The sequence below is a fragment of the Taudactylus pleione genome, unplaced genomic scaffold (assembly GCF_031769625.1).
Source record: "Taudactylus pleione unplaced genomic scaffold, aTauple2 ptg001103l, whole genome shotgun sequence".
NCBI lineage: Eukaryota > Metazoa > Chordata > Amphibia > Anura > Myobatrachidae > Taudactylus > Taudactylus pleione.
The window spans coordinates 619,413-640,367 of NW_028285504.1; the positions used below are offsets into that span (position 1 = coordinate 619,413).

The 20,955-nt window shown below is 47.5% G+C and overlaps 1 protein-coding gene and 1 long non-coding RNA gene across 2 annotated transcripts in view; one reads left to right on the forward strand and one right to left on the reverse strand.

Annotated features, from left to right (window-relative positions):
* Positions 1-2,537: 2,537 nt before the first annotated feature.
* Positions 2,538-20,955, reverse strand: part of LOC148453734 (uncharacterized) — a 60,497-nt gene continuing 42,079 nt past the window's right edge. The window contains exons 3-4 of the long non-coding RNA XR_015874873.1: positions 2,947-3,255; positions 2,538-2,622 (exon numbers count right to left, since the gene is read on the reverse strand). This is a non-coding gene — a long non-coding RNA (uncharacterized LOC148453734). The remainder of the gene's footprint in view (positions 2,623-2,946; positions 3,256-20,955) is intronic.
* The window catches only part of LOC148453735 (uncharacterized), a 45,062-nt gene continuing 37,052 nt past the window's right edge, over positions 12,946-20,955 (forward strand). The window contains exons 1-3 of the mRNA XM_088461793.1: positions 12,946-13,029; positions 13,135-13,272; positions 19,664-19,738. Coding sequence (XP_088317919.1) covers positions 13,224-13,272; positions 19,664-19,738 — 124 coding nt within the window. The 5' untranslated portion in view covers positions 12,946-13,029; positions 13,135-13,223. The remainder of the gene's footprint in view (positions 13,030-13,134; positions 13,273-19,663; positions 19,739-20,955) is intronic.

The window sequence follows — 20,955 nt, forward strand, 5'->3', positions numbered from 1 at the left end:
TCACTTGTTTATTAAATGGTCATGTTTTTTTTTACGCAACTTTGTTTGACCTTACACTTTTAAACTTTGGTTTTGTGATTCCGAAATGTATGAAGTAATTTGCTTTTTTTTATCTGCGTATTTTTTGCCTTGCTTTTGCGAATTAATTAGCGCATTTTTATCTGCGTATTTTTTGCCTTGTATTTGCGAATTAATTAGCGCATTTTTATCTGCTTATTTTGTACCGTGATATTGGTTGTGATTTCCCTTTAGCATTTTTTTGAAACATTTGGGCCCAAATTGAGGTAGTCTGCGCACTGTCGTTTTGTTCTTTGCCCAAATGTGTGTTTCTCCCCTTTTCTGTTTTGTCTTGCACCCAATTTAGATTCCTAAATGCCCACCCTAAATTGTTGCATTGTTTATATGTTATTATTTATAGGTTGGGAAAATCATGACAATACCCCGGTATGTAAGCATCATTGGATTGTATCGTCAAGCTAAGTAATTTTTCAATTATTTTTGGGCAAAAAAAACTTACATTCAATTCTGGCAATTTCAGGTTGATCTTGGTCGGATTGTTCTGGCCATGCTCCCGGAATCCGACCAACCTCAATCTCGTCCCAGGCGTAGGCATCGTAGGCGTGCAAGGCCCCAGATATATCGAACACGTGTCACCCTTTTTGGAATGCCCGATGATGAGGTGTTAAGACGCTACCGTCTTCCGCCCCAAATCATCATAGACACTCTCTCATTAATAGAGAGTGATCTTGAGCGGCAAATTGACAGTCCTACAGCAATACCACCACTTACGCAATTTATGGCGGTGTTACATTTCTGTGCCTCAGGATCGTTTCAAACAACGGTGGGAATAGTGGCGGGAATCTCAAAATCCTCCTTTTCCCGGATCCTGAGGGCAGTGATGGAGGCACTTTTCAAGCACCTCCATCATTTTATTAAAATGCCTTTGGATATGGGTGCCCTTAGTGTGGCCAAGGCCAATTTTTACCAAATAGCTGGCTTCCCACACATCATAGGGGTTGTGGATGGTACTCACATACCACTTCAGCCTCCAGCACGGCTGGAGGCCATATTTCGCAACCGGAAACACTATCACTCCCTGAATGTAATGGTGGTATGTGATGCCTCCCTCCAGATCCTGTCCCAGAATGCAAAATTACCCGGAAGTGCACATGACTCATTCGTCATCCGGCAATCAGGGATATGGCACAAATTAAACAACCTACAAGCTGGTGATGCGTGGCTTCTGGGTAAGTGGAGACCTTTAGTACATAACAATGTTAAGCTTGATACACAGTGATCCTGATGTTGTCACTTCTTTTTCACAGAAGATAGTGGCTACCCTTGCACGCCCTGGCTGCTCACTCCTTATTTGGCTCCCACACCAGGGCCACAAAGTAATTTTAATGCCACACTTACAGCCACCAGGCAAGTGGTGGAGCGCTGTATCGGCCTTTAAAAAGGCCGATTCAGATGCCTCCACCGCTCTGGTGGCGAGCTCATGTATTTGCCGGATATGGTTTCGAAAATTGTGGTCCTGTGTGGGATATTTCACAACATCGCCATAAGGAGTGGTGTCCCAATGCAGCCAGAGGATGCCTTGCCTGAGGATGGCCCCCCCGAGGTTGGTCGGAGGTCAGTATGTGGGGGGGCCATACGCGATGATGTGGTGGCCAGATATTTTAGGTAATTATTGGCAACAAAAAAGTTTTTTGACACAATGTGGTAAGGATTTTTGGAGACCATCTAATTAATTTGTTTTTTGTTTCCCATCTTCTGTTTGATTTCATAATCTTTGGGACTCAAACGATGACTACTTCCTGCTACCAAAAAAAAACCTTCATGGGGACACATTGGATATATATTCTGGAACCAATATTGCAACGCAACATTTGTGGAATCATGTTGGCATGCTCCTTCGTCAACCAGTTCTTGATTTTTCATTACTTTTTTCATATGGTGTTTGATGGGTTGTATTTTTTGTTATCACTGTGTGTATTGTTTGTGAGTCAACACTTTGGTTTTTTAGTTATGTTGTGAATAAATGTTTTGAGAGTGTAATTTTGCAAATTTTATTGACCATTACAAGCAAGTGTAACCAGGTTCACCCACGTTAAAATTTATTAAGGGTTAATCCTGTAATGACGCAATTTGATCTAAATTTAAATATGCTTTCTGGGTCAAAACCAACACCAAAAGGAATTCTGTACAATCAGTAGGCTTTGTAATCTCGGCCTAAGCAGGTTGCCCCCCAAATTGGAACATGTAAAATGTAGTAATATATAAATTGTCACACACAAAAAAAGGCCAAGCAGATTGTTACTGTTAGGTGTTTCATGTGCCTGTTTCCCTAAAAAATACAACACACAATCTTAGTGACATTAATTGCAAATACTTGCTGGAAGAGTCTACTTATGTCAGTGTAAACAATCTAAGATTTGGAGACAAGGAATGAGACAGAACGTTAAGTTAAAATTTTTAATTAATACAACTATTTTTAAAATAAAATAAAAAATTAGGGACACAGGATCACAGACATATGGTCAAGGACCACCAGCAGCCCGATGACGTAGCCCCGCATCCTTTCGACGCATCCGGCTAGGTCCGCCAAACGCCTCTGGTCCTCTGTGGGTTAGAAAAGTGTGGGGCTTAATACATAATTAATGAAACCCAATGAAAAAACAAGCCAAACAAAGCTATCCAAAAATGACAATATTGTGACCAAAAGCACATTTAACCCAAAAAATCCAAGGACCCAAAAATGGACACCCAAAAAATTGCACCAAAAAACATCAGATTTTGACAGGTGGGATATGTGTATGGGGAAATCAGCAGTAAAAGGTAAAGACAAACAGAAATCTACACCAAATTCTGACAAACCAAAAAAAGTAAAAGGCACAGACACAGGATTAGATACAAACATTTAAAAAAAAAAAAAGGCAAACATACCGTTCAAAATGACGCCCGGTCCAGAAGCAACTCCCTCGTCCTCCTCGGAGGTGCCAACATTCCCCAACGAGGTGGGAGGGGAGATTTGGGATTCAGGGGAGGGGGTAGTTATGAGAGGGGTGGTTGGAGGGGAGGGGGAATTGGGATGGAGGGGAAGGAGCCCCGACACATGTGCCACAGGGTCTGTGCAGGCTGGGGAGGAGGGGGAAATTAGGGAATTTTGGGGTGTGGATGTTTGGCTGGGGGTTGGGGAGAGGGGCCGAGAGCGCCATCTTTGACGGCGATAACGCCGTAGTCTTCGCTCTGCCCCTAAAAGATGGGAAACAAATTGTGGTTATTTTCGACCCTGACCTTGTTAAACGCTAATTTTTGACACCACAAATATGTAAACATGCACATGCAGATATGAGTACAAAGAATAAATAGGCCATACATGAAAACAAGCACATGCAGATATGAGTACAAAGAATAAATAGGCCATACATGAAAACATGCACATGCAGATATGAGTACAAAGAATAAATAGGCCATACATGAAAACATGCACATGCAGATATGAGTACAAAGAATAAATAGGCCATACATGAAAACAAGCACATGCAGATATGAGTACAAAGAATAAATAGGCCATACATGAAAACATGCACATGCAGATATGAGTACAAAGAATAAATAGGCCATACATGAAAACATGCACATGCAGATATGAGTACAAAGAATAAATAGGCCATACATGAAAACATGCACAAGCAGATATGAGTACAAAGAATAAATAGGCCATACATGAAAACATGCACATGCAGATATGAGTACAAAGAATAAATAGGCCATACATGAAAACATGCACATGCAGTTAGGGCCACAAAGATAAATATGAAAACCACAGTCACAAAAACTTACTTTCCGCGATCTGCATGCGAAAGCATGCCAGCAAGCGGGGCGTCCGCCGTGCAGGTCGGACCACCTGCGCTCCAGCTGGCCGATCTGGCGGCGTGAGCCGAAGGAACGCAGGCGGCCACGTACCTCCGCATATGTGGAACGCTTTTCCCTATTGGTGATGGGGGGAGGCTGGCTGGTGATCCGCCTGTCCATCACCTCGGTTAACACCATCAGCTCGCGCCTGGTGAATGCCGAGGCTCTCATGATGGCAATGGTGTATTTTATAAAAAACAATTTTAATAAAGACCCGAAAATAAATTTGATTGGCTAATGTATTTGGGTAATTAACAGGACAAATTCTATTGGTTAGTGTATGAGTCATGTGTTCGACAGGGCCACAAATGTTTTGCGAGTTATGATAGGCTTGATGCAGTGACATGCGTAAGCAAATTTAAATAAAGAAATGAACCCAGTAAAATATGCGTGGTTAAAAACAAAGAAAACAAATGTTTAATTGGCTCTAACATGTATTTTGACAAATAAAAGCGAATGTTTAAGCCGTACGTATTCTGCGGGTAAACACAAACACGGACAAGAGTAAAGTTTATTGCATTGTCCCAAAAAAAAAAAATGACGAGCAATTAAGATAATTGATATATTGATTGGCATGATACGATTGAGGGAGGTAGGCAGAATAAAGGAGCAGGTAATCGGAATCTGACAGGCCCACTTCCGGGTTGTACTTGTGCGTGCGTTCCCTGCAAGCCACATTGGGGATGTACGCTCGCTATTTGGCACGCTCGTTAGTTAGAGGAGGGGTTGGTAGAGTTTGGGGAGGATGTTTAGATGCGTTCGAAATTACGAGCGAGTGCTTGAATTAACATATTTCTGTACGTACGTCGAACGTACGAACGGCCACTTGCGTCCGGGTCTGAATGAGGGCCTTAGTCACAACACAATGTGACTAGGATCCACAAGGAAATTGTACTGATTAATTTGATATGCAACACTTATCTGTGTGCGACTGAGTCTGTATATGAAACGGAACTTTGGGCCTGATTCAGAGCCATTCGCTATTTGTGGTCGTTCGTTCAAAAACAAGGGGTGGCTATTCAAATGATCCGTTCGCAAATTGCAGTCTGTTCCCACCTCTAAGTCTGAACGAGCGAGCAAAACATACGCTCGTTTATTTGTTAAAAACGCCCCCTGGCCGCACGCACCATACGTCATGTCCGCTATTTATTAGATTAATCGAGTACATCGTACAGCGTATGAACTGCTCGCTATTCTTGTGGTTGGTGTTTTCAACCGCTATTTAGCAAGCAGTTCTGAGTTAAAAAAAACCAAGTGACGTGGTCAATGACGCTGCTGTATTAATTATGCACTCCCTTAAAACGCCCGTTTTGACCTTTAAGCACGCCTGCGTTCGGATCTCCACTCCCCGTTTTCAAGCACCTTCCCCTGTTACCACCCACATACGCCTCATTCTGTCACTCAAAATAGCAGGCATTCGCTATATTGCGTATAAACGATTTTCAGCCGCACTGACTGGTTCGCGCATGCGTACTAAAAACCGTACGCATGCGCAGATGTGCGAACATCGCTCGGAACGAGCGTACTGCCGCTAGCGAGTGGCTCTGAATGAGGGCCTTAGTTTGGAAAAAGACGCAGCCACAGCATTCTAACAGCTTCGTTTCCAGATTCCAAGACTCACTCGCACACATATATACAAGTGTTGCATATCAAATTAATTAGTGCAGTCTCCTGGTGTGTCCTATTCAAATCGTACTGCAACTAAGACGCCCAGCGCTAGCAGAGTCGCACGGGACTTGGCGTGCCAAGGGGGGCTGTTTTGCAGTACTGCAGCCAGGGCGCTACCGCTCGGCTAGCTTAGGCAGCTAACTAGGGGAGCCGGCCACTAGAGGGTGCTTTTGAGTCCGCCTAACTATGGAGGGTGCAGGGGGTGCAGTTGCTATGGGGCCTGGCGGCTTAAGGGGCCCGCCGGCCCACCGATCACACCCCCTGCACCCTCCATTTGCCTGGCGCCCGCTGAGATTGTGTTACCAGCAGGCACCCGGCTCCTTTTCTCCTCTCCCCCCCCCCGGCACCAGCCGGAGGACGGAGCCCACTCCTGAGATCCGGGTTCCGGGTCCCACAGTGCACTATGGGAGTGACGTCATAATTACCTGGGCTTGCTGGAGGGGCACGGCGTGGGCCCGGGTCCGGCACCGCTCCCCCCCCTCTTACATCACAGCAGCCCAGCACACACGCTGCTGTGTGCTGGGCTGCACTGGGAGACTGCTCGCAGCTACTAAGAAGCAGCCACAGCAGTCTCCTATGCCTGTGGGGGTAGCGATCAAGCTGATTGCGCCCCCCACGCGTTGTGCGATGGTCTAAGGGGGCTCACAGCGCCCCCATCGCTAGCGAGCAGCGCCTCACAAAACTTTTTCTTTTAACCTAAGGGGGCATTGCCACGCCTCCTGCGATTAGGCCATGCCCCCTTTTTACCTGGGCCCGGCGCGGCTCTTGGCGGGCCTGGTAAGGACACATTTGTACTTATCAACTGGTTTATATTTTCGAATCGCAGTGATGATTATTGCTAAGTACAGTACATGCTCCAAAGTTAGGCGTAAAAGTGAAGACTCACCACGATCCTGCAAGCTTAACACTATGGGGTAAATTTACTAAAGTGAGAGTTTTTAGAAGTGAGTTTTAAAAGTGATGTTGCCAATAGCAACCAATCAGATTCTACTTAACATTTAATTAGCACCTCCTAGAAGATAATAGCTACAATCTGATTGGTTGCTATGGACAACATCACTTTTAAAACTCACTTCTAAAAACTCTCACTTTAGTAAATTTACCCCTAAGCCTTTTATTAATTTGTATTCAAGGCAATGGAAGAGTCAAATAGAGGCATTCTTAGAAAACCAAAGACATACTGTAACTATAAAATCTAAACAGAAAACATAAAAACTAGAGATGTGCGCCGGAACATTTTTGCTGGAATTGGTTCTAAGTCGTCGGCCGGATTTGGTTTTGTAAAACCGCCGTGACTAGCTTTTTCTGCCAATTTTTGGGAAAAAATCCAAAACCAAAACCAATCACATAATTTGAGCCTTTTTTGTTCCTAGGTTATTATTAACCTCAAAACCATTAATTTCCAGTAAATTTTGACCACCTCACAGCTCACTATTGTTTTCATACAGTTAAGGCCAAAATGTTGCACTGAGCTAGCTGTCTGACTAAGCTAAGCGACAGCAGTGGGCGGCACAAACATGTGGCAGTTCAACATCAAACATGGCACATGGCTCACCCTGCATGGAGTCACCGGACTTCTATATGCATTAGGGGTGAGCGGGTTCGGATTTCTGAAATCCGAACCCCCCCGATCCGAGTCAGGCTCGACTTTTCCCGCCTGACTCGGATCTCAAATCGAGGCAAAACGTCATCATCCCGCCTTCCAGGTCTCGCGGGTTTTGGATACTATATAAGGTACACGCGTCTGCGCCATTTTCTCACTCGGCTGTGGACAGTGAAGAGGGAGTGTGGGAGTTAGGGCTGGCTGGGCTGTGTAGTGTAGTGTAGTGCAGTGTAGTGTTGTGCTGTGCTGCGCTGTTGTTGTTGTCCATAGGGGCTGTGTCCACTCCTCCAAAGTCCATAGGGGCTGGCTGTATTGTGCTGTGCTGCTGTTGTCCATAGGGGCTGTGTCCACTCCTCCAAAGTCCATAGGGGCTGGCTGTGTTGTGCTGCTATTGTCCATAGGGGCTGTGTCCACTCCTCCAAAGTCCATAGGGGCTGGCTGGACTGTGTTGTGCAGTCAGTTGTCCATAGGGGCTGTGTCCACTCCAAAGTCCTGTGCAGTGTCCCAGTCCTAAAGGGGTGCTGTAGTGTTGTCCAGGGGGTGCTCTGTCCATCAGGGGTGCTCCCCCCAAGTGCAAAAAAAATAAATATTTTTTCTGTGTTTGTGAATTGTGGCCCTCATTCAGAGCCGTACGCTCTGAGCAGAGCGCACGCTCTGAATGAGGGCCGTCCTCCATAACTATGGAGCGTCCTCCTGGACGCTCGTATAGCTGTGGGTCACCACCCACAGCCTATACGAGCGTGCAGTTTGATGGCCGCGATGGTCGTGACCATCGCGACCATCGAAACTGCGAGCCGGAGCCTGCGGTTGAGGTTTTCAACAGCAAGGCCCGGAGTGATTTTGGCTCTATCAGAGCCAAAATCACTCCCACTGACATCACTAGTGATGTCAGTGGGCCGGCTTGTGATGGGAGGCGTTCCCTTGGGAACGCCCCCGTCAGGGAGGCACGCCCCCGGCACGTCCACCAAAGGGGGCGTGCTGTCAATCAACATCGACAGCACGCCCCCTTTGATCAGACACAACGAGCGAAGGAAAGTCCTTCGCTCGTCGCGTCTGGCGCATGCGCACGACGGAGCTCCCTCCGTCGTGCGCATGCTCAGTGCAGACCATCAACCCACTTGCGAGCGGACAGCCGCTCGCGAGTGGGTCTGAATCAGGCCCTGTGTGCGCAGTAGCCGCACATGCATCAACAAAGTAGCGTCAAGCGTGCGCCTGTGTCATAAGTAAAGGGCCGGCTGGCTTGACCGTTGAAGGGTGCTGTAACCCCCAAAGTGCACTCCAAACCAAATAAAAAAATATTTTCTGTGTTTGTGAATTGTGTGCACTGTGGCTGCACGTGCATCAACAAAGGAGCAGCGCTAAGCGTGCGCCTGTGTCCCATAAGTAAAGGGCCGGCTGGATTGTCCATTAAAGGGTGCTGTAACCCCCAAATTGCACTCCCAAAAATATATATATTTTTGTGTTTGTGAATTGTGTGCGCAGTAGCCGCACATGCATCAACAAAGTAGCGCCAAGCGTGCGCCTGTGTCATAAGTAAAGGGCCGGCTGGCTTGACCGTTGAAGGGTGCTGTAACCCCCAAAGTGCACTCCAAACCAAATAAAAAAAATATTTTCTGTGTTTGTGAATTGTGTGCACTGTGGCTGCACGTGCATCAACAAAGGAGCAGCGCCAAGTGTGTGCCAGTGTCCCATAAGTAAAGGGCCGGCTGGCTCATTTCTTAAAGGGTGGTGCAACCCACAGAGTGCACTAGACTCCAACAAAAATAAAAAATTATTTTCTGTGTTTGTGTGCGCCTTAGTCGCACATATATATAAATTTAACATAAATGGAGTAGCAAACTTTCTCCGATAAAAATAAAATAGGGAAAGATCAAGAACCACTTCCTCCTAGTGCTGTTGCTGCTGCTGGGAGTTGTTCATCATCCCAGAGAGGAAGTAGGAACACCACTACTTTTACTAAACAATGGACCCTCCTACAGTCCTTAGTGAGGAGGATGAAGTACGACAGCAGTCATCCTGAAGCAAAACGTATAACTGAGGCCTTGACTGCTATGTTGGTGTTAGACGTGCGTCCGGTATCCGCCATTAGTGCAGTGGGATTTAGACAATTGATGGAGGTAGTGTGTCCCCGGATCCAAATCCCGTCTAGATTCCACTTCACTAGGCAGGCAATACCGAGACTGTACAGAAACGTCAGAAAAAGTGTCCTGAAAAATGCGGTTGTACCCAATGTCCACTTAACCATGGACATGTGGACAAGTGGAACAGGGCAGACTAAGGACTATATGACTGTGACAGCCAACTGGGTAAATGTATCACCTTACTCAGCAACAACAGCAGCGTCACCAGTAGCAGCATCTCAGAAACGCCAGCTTGTTCCAAGGCAAGCTACGCTGTGTATCACCGGTTTCAGTAAGAGGCACACCGCCGACAACCTCTTAGAGAAACTGAGGGAAATCATCACCCAGTGGCTTACCCCACTTAGACTCTCCTGGGGATTTGTGATATCTGACAACGCCACCAATATTGTGCGGGCATTACATCTGGGCAAATTCCAGCACGTCCCATGTTTTGCTCACACAATAAACTTGGTGGTGCAGAATTTTCTGAAAAGCCACAGGGGCGTGCAGGACGCTTTGGGTGGCCCGAAAAATTTCTGGCCACTTTTGCCATTCAGCGACTGCGTGCGCCTGTGTCATAAGTAAAGGGCCGACTGGCTTGTCCGTTAAAGGGTGCTGTAACCCCCAAAGTGCACTCCAAACAAAATAAAAAATTCTTCTTTTTTTTTCTGTCTTTGTGAAATGTGTGGGCTGTAGCCGCACCTGCATCCTCAAAGCAGCAGCGACAAGCGTGCGTCTGTCTGTTAAAGGATTACATCGGTGACAGCATCCAAGTAGGCATGTCAGACAGTCCGTACATGTACTGGCAGGAAAAAGAGGCAATTTGGAGGCCCCTGTACAAACTGGCTCTATTTTACCTGAGTTGCCCCCCCCTCCAGTGTGCACTCCGAAAGAGTGTTTAGTGCAGCCGGGAACCTTGTCAGCAAAAGGCGTAGGAGGTTGCTTCCACAAAATGTGGAGAAGATGATGTTCATAAAATGAATTATCAACTCTTCCAGGGAGACCAGCCTCCAGAACGTATAGAGGGACCTGTGGTGGTGGATTCCAGTGGGGACGAATTAATACTCTGTGAGGATGAGGATGTACACAACACTGAAGAGGGTGAGGAATCGGTGGATGAGGAGGATGAGGACGACATCTTGCCTCCGTAGAGCCAGTTTGTGCATTATGTACTGTTTGAGGCCTAGTTTTTCAAACTGCCATCCTGTCTGCCACTGCAGTGTCACTCCTAGATGGGCCACGTGTTTATGCCGCCCACTCGTGTCGCTTAGCATAGTTATCCAGCTACCTCGGTGCAACCTTTTGGACATAAAAACACTATTGTGAGGTGTGAGGTGTTCAGAATAGACTGGAAATGAGTGGAAATTAAGGTTATTGAGGTTAATAATAGCATAGGAGCATAAAAACCCACAAATTCTGTGATTTAAGCTGTTTTTATGCTTTTTTAAAAAAAAAATACAGATCCAAAACACAAAACCCAGAACCCAAAACACGGAAGGGTGGTTTTGGCAAAACCAATCCAGATCCAAAACACGAAGAAAGATCCAGATCCAAAACACAAAACACGAAAAGTGGCCGGTGCACACCCCTAATATGCATGTGGATAAAGTGCACCAAACAGTACAAACAATAGTTCTTTTTTTTTTTCTTTTTTGAACATGCAGCTCGGTTCAAACTGCGTGCAGTCATAGGGCTTATACAGTGGTGGCCAAAATTGCGGACACTTTTCGAAATTTGAATGTTTTTCAACTTGGAATGCTTATAAAAAACTGTTACACTTCACGCAGTGCAATGATTCATATATCAAATGAAAGGAAATTTAATGCTGAATTCAACACAATAAACAGAGGTCAAATATTTGCATTACAAGGGAAGTTATGCCGTGAAATCAACACTTAGGGTGAAAATCCCTGTGTACTTATGATGTTACTGTCCTATCAGTATTTCGTTGGGTATCCTTTATTTTTCAAGACAGCAGCACAGCGACGTGGCATTGAGCCAACCAGTGTTTGGAGCTCTTCTTTCTTTATTATGTGGTGCCATGAGACAATTATAGCCTCAATTAATTGCCTTTTATTGGATAGACGCCTCAGATGTACCAGTTTTTTCAAACAGAACCACAAATGTTCTATGGGGTTCAGGTCTGGGCTGTTTCCTGGCCATCCCAGCACCTGCATGTCATTCTCCGTGAACCACTGTTTGCATATCCATGCAGTGGGGCAGGGAGCTAAATCCAGCTGGAAAAAAATGGGGCATTATCTGGAAAAAGATCCCTGATAAAAGGTAGAAGTTTTGGTTGTAGGATGGTGTCAATGTACTTTCTGCTGTTCAGTGTGCCATCTATGACATAAAGGCGGCCTACAGCATCTGCTGTCATACATGCCCAGATCATAACACTTGTAGGATTCTTTGTTGTCGTTTGAATAAAATCTGGATGTACCTCTTCCCCGATGCGACGCTCACACATTTTCTCCCATCACTACCAAATACGATATCTTAGTTTCGTCACTCCATATCACTTGTTTTCACTGACCTTCTGTCCATGCAATGTGTTCTTTTGCCCACTGTATTCATTTATGCCGCTGCTTTTTATTCAGCAATAGCTTTTTTCGGGGAATCCTACTTTTTAGGCCAACCTCCATTAGTCTTCTCCGTTCCGTTCTTGCACTGACAAAAACACTAATTGCACTCAGGTCACTGCTAATGGCCGCAGATGACATCCATCTGTCCCTGACGCAAATGTGTTTTATTCTCCTATCATCAACAGCTGTTGTGCACTTTTCCGGCCTTTTCCTTCTTTGTTTTGTATAGATTTTGTTTCCTGATAGCGTAAACAAAACTTTCGTACTCCTGATGTTGTCACATTCCCACCAATTTCTCTCGCAATTGCTGCATACGAAAGACCATTTTCACTTAACACCACAATCCTGGATCACGTTGCTGTGCTGCGGTCTTGAAAAATAAAGGATACCCAACGAAATACTGATAGGACAGTAACATCATAAGTACACAGGGATTTTCACCCTAAGTGTTGTTTTCACGGCATAACTTTCCTTGTAATGGAAAAATTTGACCTCTGTTTACTGTGTTGAATTCGGCATTAAATTTCCTTTCATTTGATATATGAATCATTGCACTGCGTGAAGTGTAACAGTTTTATAAGCATTCCAAGTTGGAAACATTCAAATTTCAAAATGTGTCCGCAATTTTGGCCACCAGTGTATATGCAAGTGAACAAAGCACACTTGGATAAAGCACACTAAACAGTACAAACAATAGAATTTAACTATTTTTAATTTAGATTTTTTGATGTTGCAGCTGAATTTAAAATGTGTGGAGACACATGGCTTATATATGTATGTGAACGTCTTTACTGATGGACACAGCACAACATACAACAGTTTGCCCCCCTGTACACACTGACTAAGAGCAGCACAGCCACTTGTGAGTCTGGACACAGCAGAGCCTAAACACAGCACCGTGCACCCCCTATTCACATTACACATTGACTAAGAGCAGCACAGCCTTGTGACTGAGTCTGGACACAGTAGAGCCTTTACAGCAGAGTACAGCGTAGCATACAGCAGCGTGCCTGACAGGGAAATGGCACATTCCACAGTTCCTTATAAAGAATCCAAAACCTGTGAGAATCTGACGCCGCGAGGATGACGTTTTCTCTGGAAGTGGAATCCTAGTCAGGCAGGAATACCGGGAGTTCGGGTGGGTTCAGATTCCAAGCAAACCAAACCGCTCATCTCTAATAAGAACCTGACCATAATAATCTGTTATTTTACTGGCTAATCAAAACTCAACTTTTCTTCATAGGCAAATGTCCTGCATTTGTACAAGGTGTTCGGTGTCGCTCTGGTCCTGGGGATCTATGTGCCAGTAATAGTGACTGCAAATGGAATGAGATGTGCTGTTTTAATGGATGTCATAAACTGTGCATGAGAGTCATAGAAGGTAAGAGTACTCACTGCAGTGCCACTTACACATGTACCTTGGGTTCTTGATTTTTTTCCAGCATTGATCTAGATTAATTTTCATTTAGTGGTGTCTAATCCACAATTCAAATTTCCAGGGTCCTCTTACCTTTTTTTTTTATGACCTATGTAGAGATTTTAGGCATGTTAGAGCATTGAAGAGAGAAAAATATAGTCCACGAATAATGATTCAACTATTGTTCAAATGTTAACTGTATATATGAACTTTTAAAATTCTGCCCACAGAGATGAGTAGAACTTGTAATTACACTCAGGAAGCCTGAGGTGGCATGGTCTAATTACATTAAAATGTACATTCAATTATGGTATCTAGTCAGCAGGAAAATGTATTTACCTGGACGTAATGGGTAGACAAAAGCTTTTTGTTCTTTGACCAGATTCAGATGTAGATGGTATTGGGCAGCCGCCAATCTTCCAGGAATGCATCCAGGCACCGCCCCCAAATGGCTACAGACTGTCACTCACCTGACGTCTGCAGCCATATTACGTGCGAGGACGCAGAACCCAACCTACACATGCGCAGTTCGGGTTCTGCGCATGTGCAGTTTTCTGAACATCGATAAACAGCGTGGTAACCTATATTACATTCCGGCCCTGAATCAGGCCCTATGTCTGCAAATAGACGATGCAGCATACAGTAGTTTGAAAGGTGGTAAATTCTGCACCTCGTCAAAATTTGTGCCTAACTTTAAATTAGTCCCCTACTTGGTAAGAGATGGTATATAAGCCCTGGCTCAATGCTCCGTAAGACCTACCATCTCTGATTGATTGTAGGAAACAATGCAGCGAGACAAGCGTGGCAGATTACATTGTGAATGATGTAGGAATGGGAGCATAGGCGAAACTAGAGATCTGGTAATGGGTGGTCCCAGTTTTAGCAAAATGTCAGATATTGGGAAAAAACCACCAGTGGCGTCCTTCCCCATTCTGTCACCTGGTGTAAGGAGGTATGTTGTGCTACACCGGGTGCCACCAAAAAAGGGGCATGGCCTCGTGAACAGGGGGCATGGTCACTTGAGAAGGGGGAATGGCCTCGCAGCCCGAACCCCAGTGGTCTGGTGTGTGGAAGAAGTACGGGTGAGCACTGTGCAGTGCCGGCTCCCTCACACTGTCAGGAGTGTAGTGCTGCATTTAATGCTACAGTGCAGCACCCGGCTCCTGTCACCTTGGTGTCACCCCTAGGCGGGTTTCTGGGACCCCAGTCAGTTTGAAAGTCTTTTCTTACCTATATGGTGGTTTTTCTGCAACGGGGAACCTCTGAGGAATTTGAGCCTCACTGGGCAGTGTCTTCAGCCGGTATTCACTATTCATGTAGGAGATAACATTGGCCTGTTTACGTAGAAATATAACACATGTCATCATCATACCCAGATAATATATACTGTAGTAACAGAAGCTTTTGTGCAGGAAAAATGTGGATTTCCCTGATCAAACTTCTGTGTCTCTCCAGGCTCCCCTGTGTTACTCCAGACCCCCCAATGTCTCCATCCCAAGGCCCCTCTGTGGTTCTCATGGCCCTCTGTGTATCTTTAACCCCAGGCCTCCATGTCTCTGTCTCCAGGCCCCTTTGTCTCTCTCCATCCCCAGGACCCCCTGCGTCTCTCCATCGTAAGGCCCACCTGTGGCTCTCAGCCTTTTTCCACCAGCTCCAGTGTGCATCTCTCTGCTCCATTCCCCTGACCCCAGTATGCACCTCTCAGCCCCAGTGTGCATCACTCTGCCTCAGTGTGCATCTCTCAGCCCCATTCCACCAGCCCCAGTGTGCTCTCTCTGCCCCATTCCCCCGACCCCAGTGTGCACCTCTCAGCCCCAGTGTGCATCACTCTGCCCCAGTGTGCATCACTCTGCCCCATTCCGCCAGCCCCAGTGAGCTCTCTCTGCCCCATTCCCCCGACCCCAGTGTGCACCTCTCAGCCCCAGTGTGCATCACTCTGCCCCAGTGTGCATCTCTCAGCCCCATTCCGCCAGCCCCAGTGTGCTCTCTCTGCCCCATTCCCCCGACCCCAGTGTGCGTCTCTCAGCCCCAGTGTACATCTCTCTGACCCAGTGTGTCTCCAAGCCCCATTTCCCTGACCCCAGTGTGCGTCTCTCAGCCCCAGTGTGTGTCTCTCACCCCATTCCCCCAGCCACAGTGTGCGTCAGCGTCATTCCCCAGTCCGTGTCACCCTAGCCCTGTGTTAACTCCAACCCCCCCAGCCCTTTGCAGTCAGCTCCAACCTCCCTCCAGCCCCCTGTGCAGTCAGCTCCAATCCCCCACAGCCCTCTGCAGTCAGCTCCAACATTAGCCACAAGCCCACTGTGCAGTAAGCTCCAATCTCCCCTCCCCCCTCAGCCTTGTGCAGTCAGCTCCAATCACCCCCCAGCCCTGTGCAGTTAGCTCCAACCTTCCTGCCCAGCCCCCTGTGCCGTCAGCTCCAATTCCCCCCCTCAGCACTGTGCACAGCTCCAATCCCCCCTCCCCCCTGAGCACTGTGCACAGCTCCAATCCCCCCCTCAGCAGTGCTCCAATCCCCCCTCCCCCTCAGCACTGTGCACAGCTCCAATCCCCCCTCCCCCCTCAGCACAGCTCCAATCCTCCCCCACCCCCATCCCTGCAGTCACCGCCAGCACTTACCTGCTGCTCCTTTGCTTTGCTGCTTGTGGGAAGAGCTGCTGCTGGGCATGCGCAGCAGCTCCCCCGGTGGCCATTTTTTTTAAAGCGAACTGGGCTAATGGGTGGTCCTGTGCACCCCCGGACCAACCCCCAGTTTCGCCTATGAATGGGAGATACTTCCTCTCCATCTTCTATCTAAAGTAATGCTGTCATTCATCGCATTCCTAAGCAGTAAATGGCAGGTGTCGCATTGTGCTGCTCTTGCAGTAACTAGAGATTCTCGAGAGGTAGAGGAGGTGAATTGGAGTTCAGAAGGTGACTCTGCCAAACTGAGATCAGGATGCCACCATGTCCTGATGCCTTCAGTGTGGAGCAGTTCCTGGGAACAAAGGATAGGACTGCCACTGTTGCGATTAACCTGGATTACTGGGTGTGTGATGCAGTGTACTGATGTCAGTTGCAAGCTTAGCAGAAACTGCACCTGCCATAGAGCTGATGCAAGTTTCGATGGTGTGGCTGATGGTGGCATATAAGGACGCACCTATCTGTATTACAGTGTGGACTGTAATACAGATAGAGTGGGCCTCTCCATTCTTGCACATTCGACCACCCGGGTGTACACATAGGAAGTAGTTTGTCGGCCTTTACAGTAAGGCAAATAGCAATACACGCTGCTGCATGCCTTTTTCCGTGCTACTCAGAATTAGGCTCTCTGGCTCCAGCTGCAGCAGTAAGTATTGACATTATTACATGAACAGCTTTTCTTTGTAACTATTTAATGTGCCACATTATCCCTCAACTGCTGTGGTCAGAGGCAGCTTCCAATAACTGTACTTGAAGGGGTTGATTTTGAGTGAACAGGAAAAATGGGCATCCTCTCTGCTTGAGTAGCAAGTGTGCTCAGTTCCGTCTCTACCTACAGGCTAAATGGGCAGTTGCCCAAGGGCCCCAGGATTCCAAGGGCCTGTGGTTGATAGCACCCCCCATCACACAGCTGCCACCACTGCTAGTCCTGCATGAGGAAGAGGCGGGTACCGGCTCAGGGAGGGGAACTAGCAGCGGTGCAGCCGGTGCATTGCACTGGGGCCCGCTGTGGTGCAGGGGCCCATAGCCGCTGCTGCACCCCCGCTAGTATCCACTGGGCCCCAAGTATAGGGCAGACCACAGTGAGAGCGGTCTGCCCTACACAGTTTACAAACTGTTTGTTTGTTATAGCAGCCAATGAGAGTCAGACAGACTCTCATTGGCTGTTGCGTCGTCCATGGAGGGAGCCGGCTGGAGCTCACACATGAGCTCCGCCTTCCGGCTCCCCCCGCAGAGGGTGATGGGAGAGACATCATGATGTTTCTCACATCCCATAGTGCAGAGCTAGAGCGGGCTCGGAGCAGTGGACAGCGGCGGTAGTAGGCAGTAGCGGGGACAAGGTAAGTTGCATTGTGTGTGTGTGGGCACGGGGACTCGCAGAGCATAGGGGGGCGCTACTGGGGGCACTATATAGGGGTGCCACTACTGGGGGCACTGTATGGGGATGGTGGCCGCTACTGGGGGAATTGTATAGGGGGAGGCGCTACTAGGGGCACTGTATAAGGGGGCCACTACTGGGGGCACTGTATAGGGAGGGTGGCCACTACTGGGGGCACTGTATGGGAGGGACTACTACTGGGGGCACTGCATAGGGGGGATTACTACTGGGGGCACTGAAAAGGGGGGATTACTACTGGGGGCACGGCACAGGGGGGACTACTACTGGGGCCACTGCATAGTGGGGACTACTACTGGGGCCACTGCATAGGGGGACTACTACTGGGGGCAATGCATAGGGGGACTACTACTGGGGGCAATGCATAGGGAGCTACTACTGGGGGGGCAATGCATAGGGGGATTACTACTTGGGGCAATGCATAGGGGGACTACTACTGGGGGCACTGCATAAGGGGATTACTACTTGGGGCAATGCATACGGGGGACTACTACTGGGGCCATTGCATAGGGGGGACTACTACTGGGGCCACTGCATAGGGGGGACTACTACTGGGGCCACTGCATAGGGGGGCCACTTCTGGGGGCACTGTATAAGGGGCACTGAATAGGAAATTTGTTGTACTGTACATGTTCAGACTGTGACTTGTGTTTTTTTCCTGTAAATTACTTCTATTTTTCTGCCGATAGACAACACCCCCTCCCTCCCCCGTCACAACCTCCACCGATAGCATCCCATCCTCGGCAGAGGATTGTTTAATAGGGACCCCAGTGCATTGCTTTGCCCAGGGGCCGGCACAGCTGTTAAGACAACCCTGAGTGTGCTCGCTTTCTGACCGGAATATATGACTCTTACCACCAAAATGAGACTGTGTCTCCCAGTGCTTCCTTAATGTGGGCCTGATTCAGAGGAGGATTTAATGCCGATGTTTTCACACTGGCCAATGTTTTTTTTTTATTTACTGTCTGAGTCGCACTGCTCAGGTGCCGCAATGGCTTTATTATGGCAGTCGTAGAGTAAATTTGGACACATAGGTTGCTCAGAGGATCTATGGTGCAACCAATGTCTTTGTATGCAAGCAGTGGATCAGAGACGCAGCTGATGGGCATCTCGGTACAAATCCCAGTGATTGCATATCTTCATAGTCCCGCTGCATACAAAGACGCAGCAGCGACAGGATTTGGGCCCACCTCTGAATCAGGCCCTGTGTTACGAATACATATCACCTTCACTAATGTTATAAAATCGAAAACCTCTCTCATAAGGCATAAACAATCCCCTATCTTACGTACACAAGAATAAAAAATGAAAATAGTTCTGTGCCTGGAAAATGAAGAAAGCACCAATCCGTGTGAAAAAGATATTAGCCAGCAGGCTATCACATGAGTAATAGATCTAGATCTGGCAACCATGGTTCTGATTCAGAGTTGTGCTCAAAGTAAACCCCATGACCATCGCGACCATCAGGCTTGCGACGAGACCCTTGTGGTAGGGTCTCGTGGCCGCAAGCCCCAGAGAGCTTCTGGCTCTAATAGAGACGGAAGCTCTCTCACTGACATCACTGGTGATGTCAGTGGGGCCGCCCACAAACGGCAGGCGTTCGCTTGGGAACGCCTCCGTTAGTGAACCCACCCCCCGTCCACGCCTACAAAACGGGGCGAGCTGTCGATCAACATCGACAGCCGCACCTTTTGTAGTGAGCCACGGAGTGAGTGCTTTTTGCGCTCACTCCGGGGCTCGCGTGTGCGCACTGGGCCACCATCGACTCGCTTGCGAGCGCTATGCGCTTGCGAGCGGGTCTGAATCAGGCCCACAGTGCTTTAAAAACAAAAAAAATTGCCAACTGGCTACGGCTGCAGGGTGGCTGGCGGGCCCCTTGAAGCTTCGGGCCCTTGGGCAACTGCCCATCAAGCACAATGGAAGAGACAGCCCTGTACAAAAAAAAAATACCTCATCTCACCATGTTCTAATGTCAGGCCATGCTGAAGGATGTTTTTTATTAACTAAAGTTAAAGGAAATTAAAGGCCTTGTAAAAATATAATTAATATACTGTATCTTGGTATTTTAAAACTTTTACAGATTTTGTAATATGGGAATTGAATCACACTAGTAAAATATTTAATGCAGAGATTAGAAACTGAACACTTACTAACTTTGGAGTTCCAGTAATCATAGGGCAGAAATAAGCACCCTCCGAGACTACATCATCTATTACTGCCTACAGCTATATGCCATAAAATATACATCACATGACATTATGCTTTTTTCTTTTCCAGATCCTCCTATTTTCCCCAAACCTCCTTACTTTGAACCATTTCAACATCTGGTTAATCCGAAAATTCCTTTTCCAGGTAATCTATACAATAGACCTCTTCCTTCTGTATCTCCTCAAAATGATTTACTGGATGCCAAATTAAAAATAAATGATGTGGTTATGCAATCAAAAGAACAGTATAAAAAGTCATGTAGGGGTATATTTGCTAAGGTGCAGGTTCTTAGAAGTGGACTTGTTGCCCATACTGGTGGTGACACTGTACTGGGGGGAAGGAGGAGCCTACACCAGGGAGGTGAGGAACTGGACGGCTGCTATATGTATTGTGCAGGGAGAGGGAGGAATCCATATGTATGCTGAGGGTGGAGGGGTCGGATGGGACAGCTACCATGTACTGGGGGAAGAACGGGTTGCTGCTTGCCGGCTGCAATATAAATGATAATAAAATAATATATAAATAAAATAAACATAAAGCCATCGCCGCCCCCTCCCCGCCCACAAATGGCAGCAGACAGTCAATCACTGACAGTCTGCTGCCAGCTTGCATGTGGGCTCGCAGACCCATTCTGCACATGCGGGTATATATATAATGTTTGCCTCATTAAGGGAGTGCTGCCTTACCCGCATGTGCAGAATGGGTCTGCGAGCCCACATGCAAGCTGGCAGCAGACTGTCAGTGATTGACTGTCTGCTGCCATTTGTGGGCGGGGAGGGGGCGGCGATGGCTGTCGCCGCCGTTGCGGGGGAGGGAAGAAGCCAGGATCTCCGCCGTGTGATGGTGATTTCCTAGCCTCCTCCTCTAAACTGCAGTGGCCGGCTGCGGGACAACATGGGTCACCACAGCTGGCCGATGTTACGCAGATTATCCAATGCTGCGTTGGACAACGCAGCTGGGATAAGTACTGCACAGCAGGTGTGATGCCTCCTGCTGCATTACCATATCTGCAAGGATCACAATTGCAAAGCTGCATGCGTGCATATATCACATATCTATAGCCTGTGTGCTGCTTTGCAATTGCGATCCTTGCTGAATCAGGCCCTGTATCTATTGTGGCAGTATCACCAGAGATGGCGTTGGTGAGCAGCAGATTCTGTGTGGGATTGGAAAGATCCTCCCACACAGGGTTGAAATACTGAGTGGTGATATACCTGCCAGGAGGAGAGAGCTCAGGTGTGAGCTAATGAGAAGGTTGAGCAGTCAGGCTGCTGGAGACAGTCTAGGGAGACTGTAGCAGCCAGGAGAGCCCAGTGAAGCTAAGCGAGCCATTGGGGGCCAGGAGGCCTGAGTCCGGATCT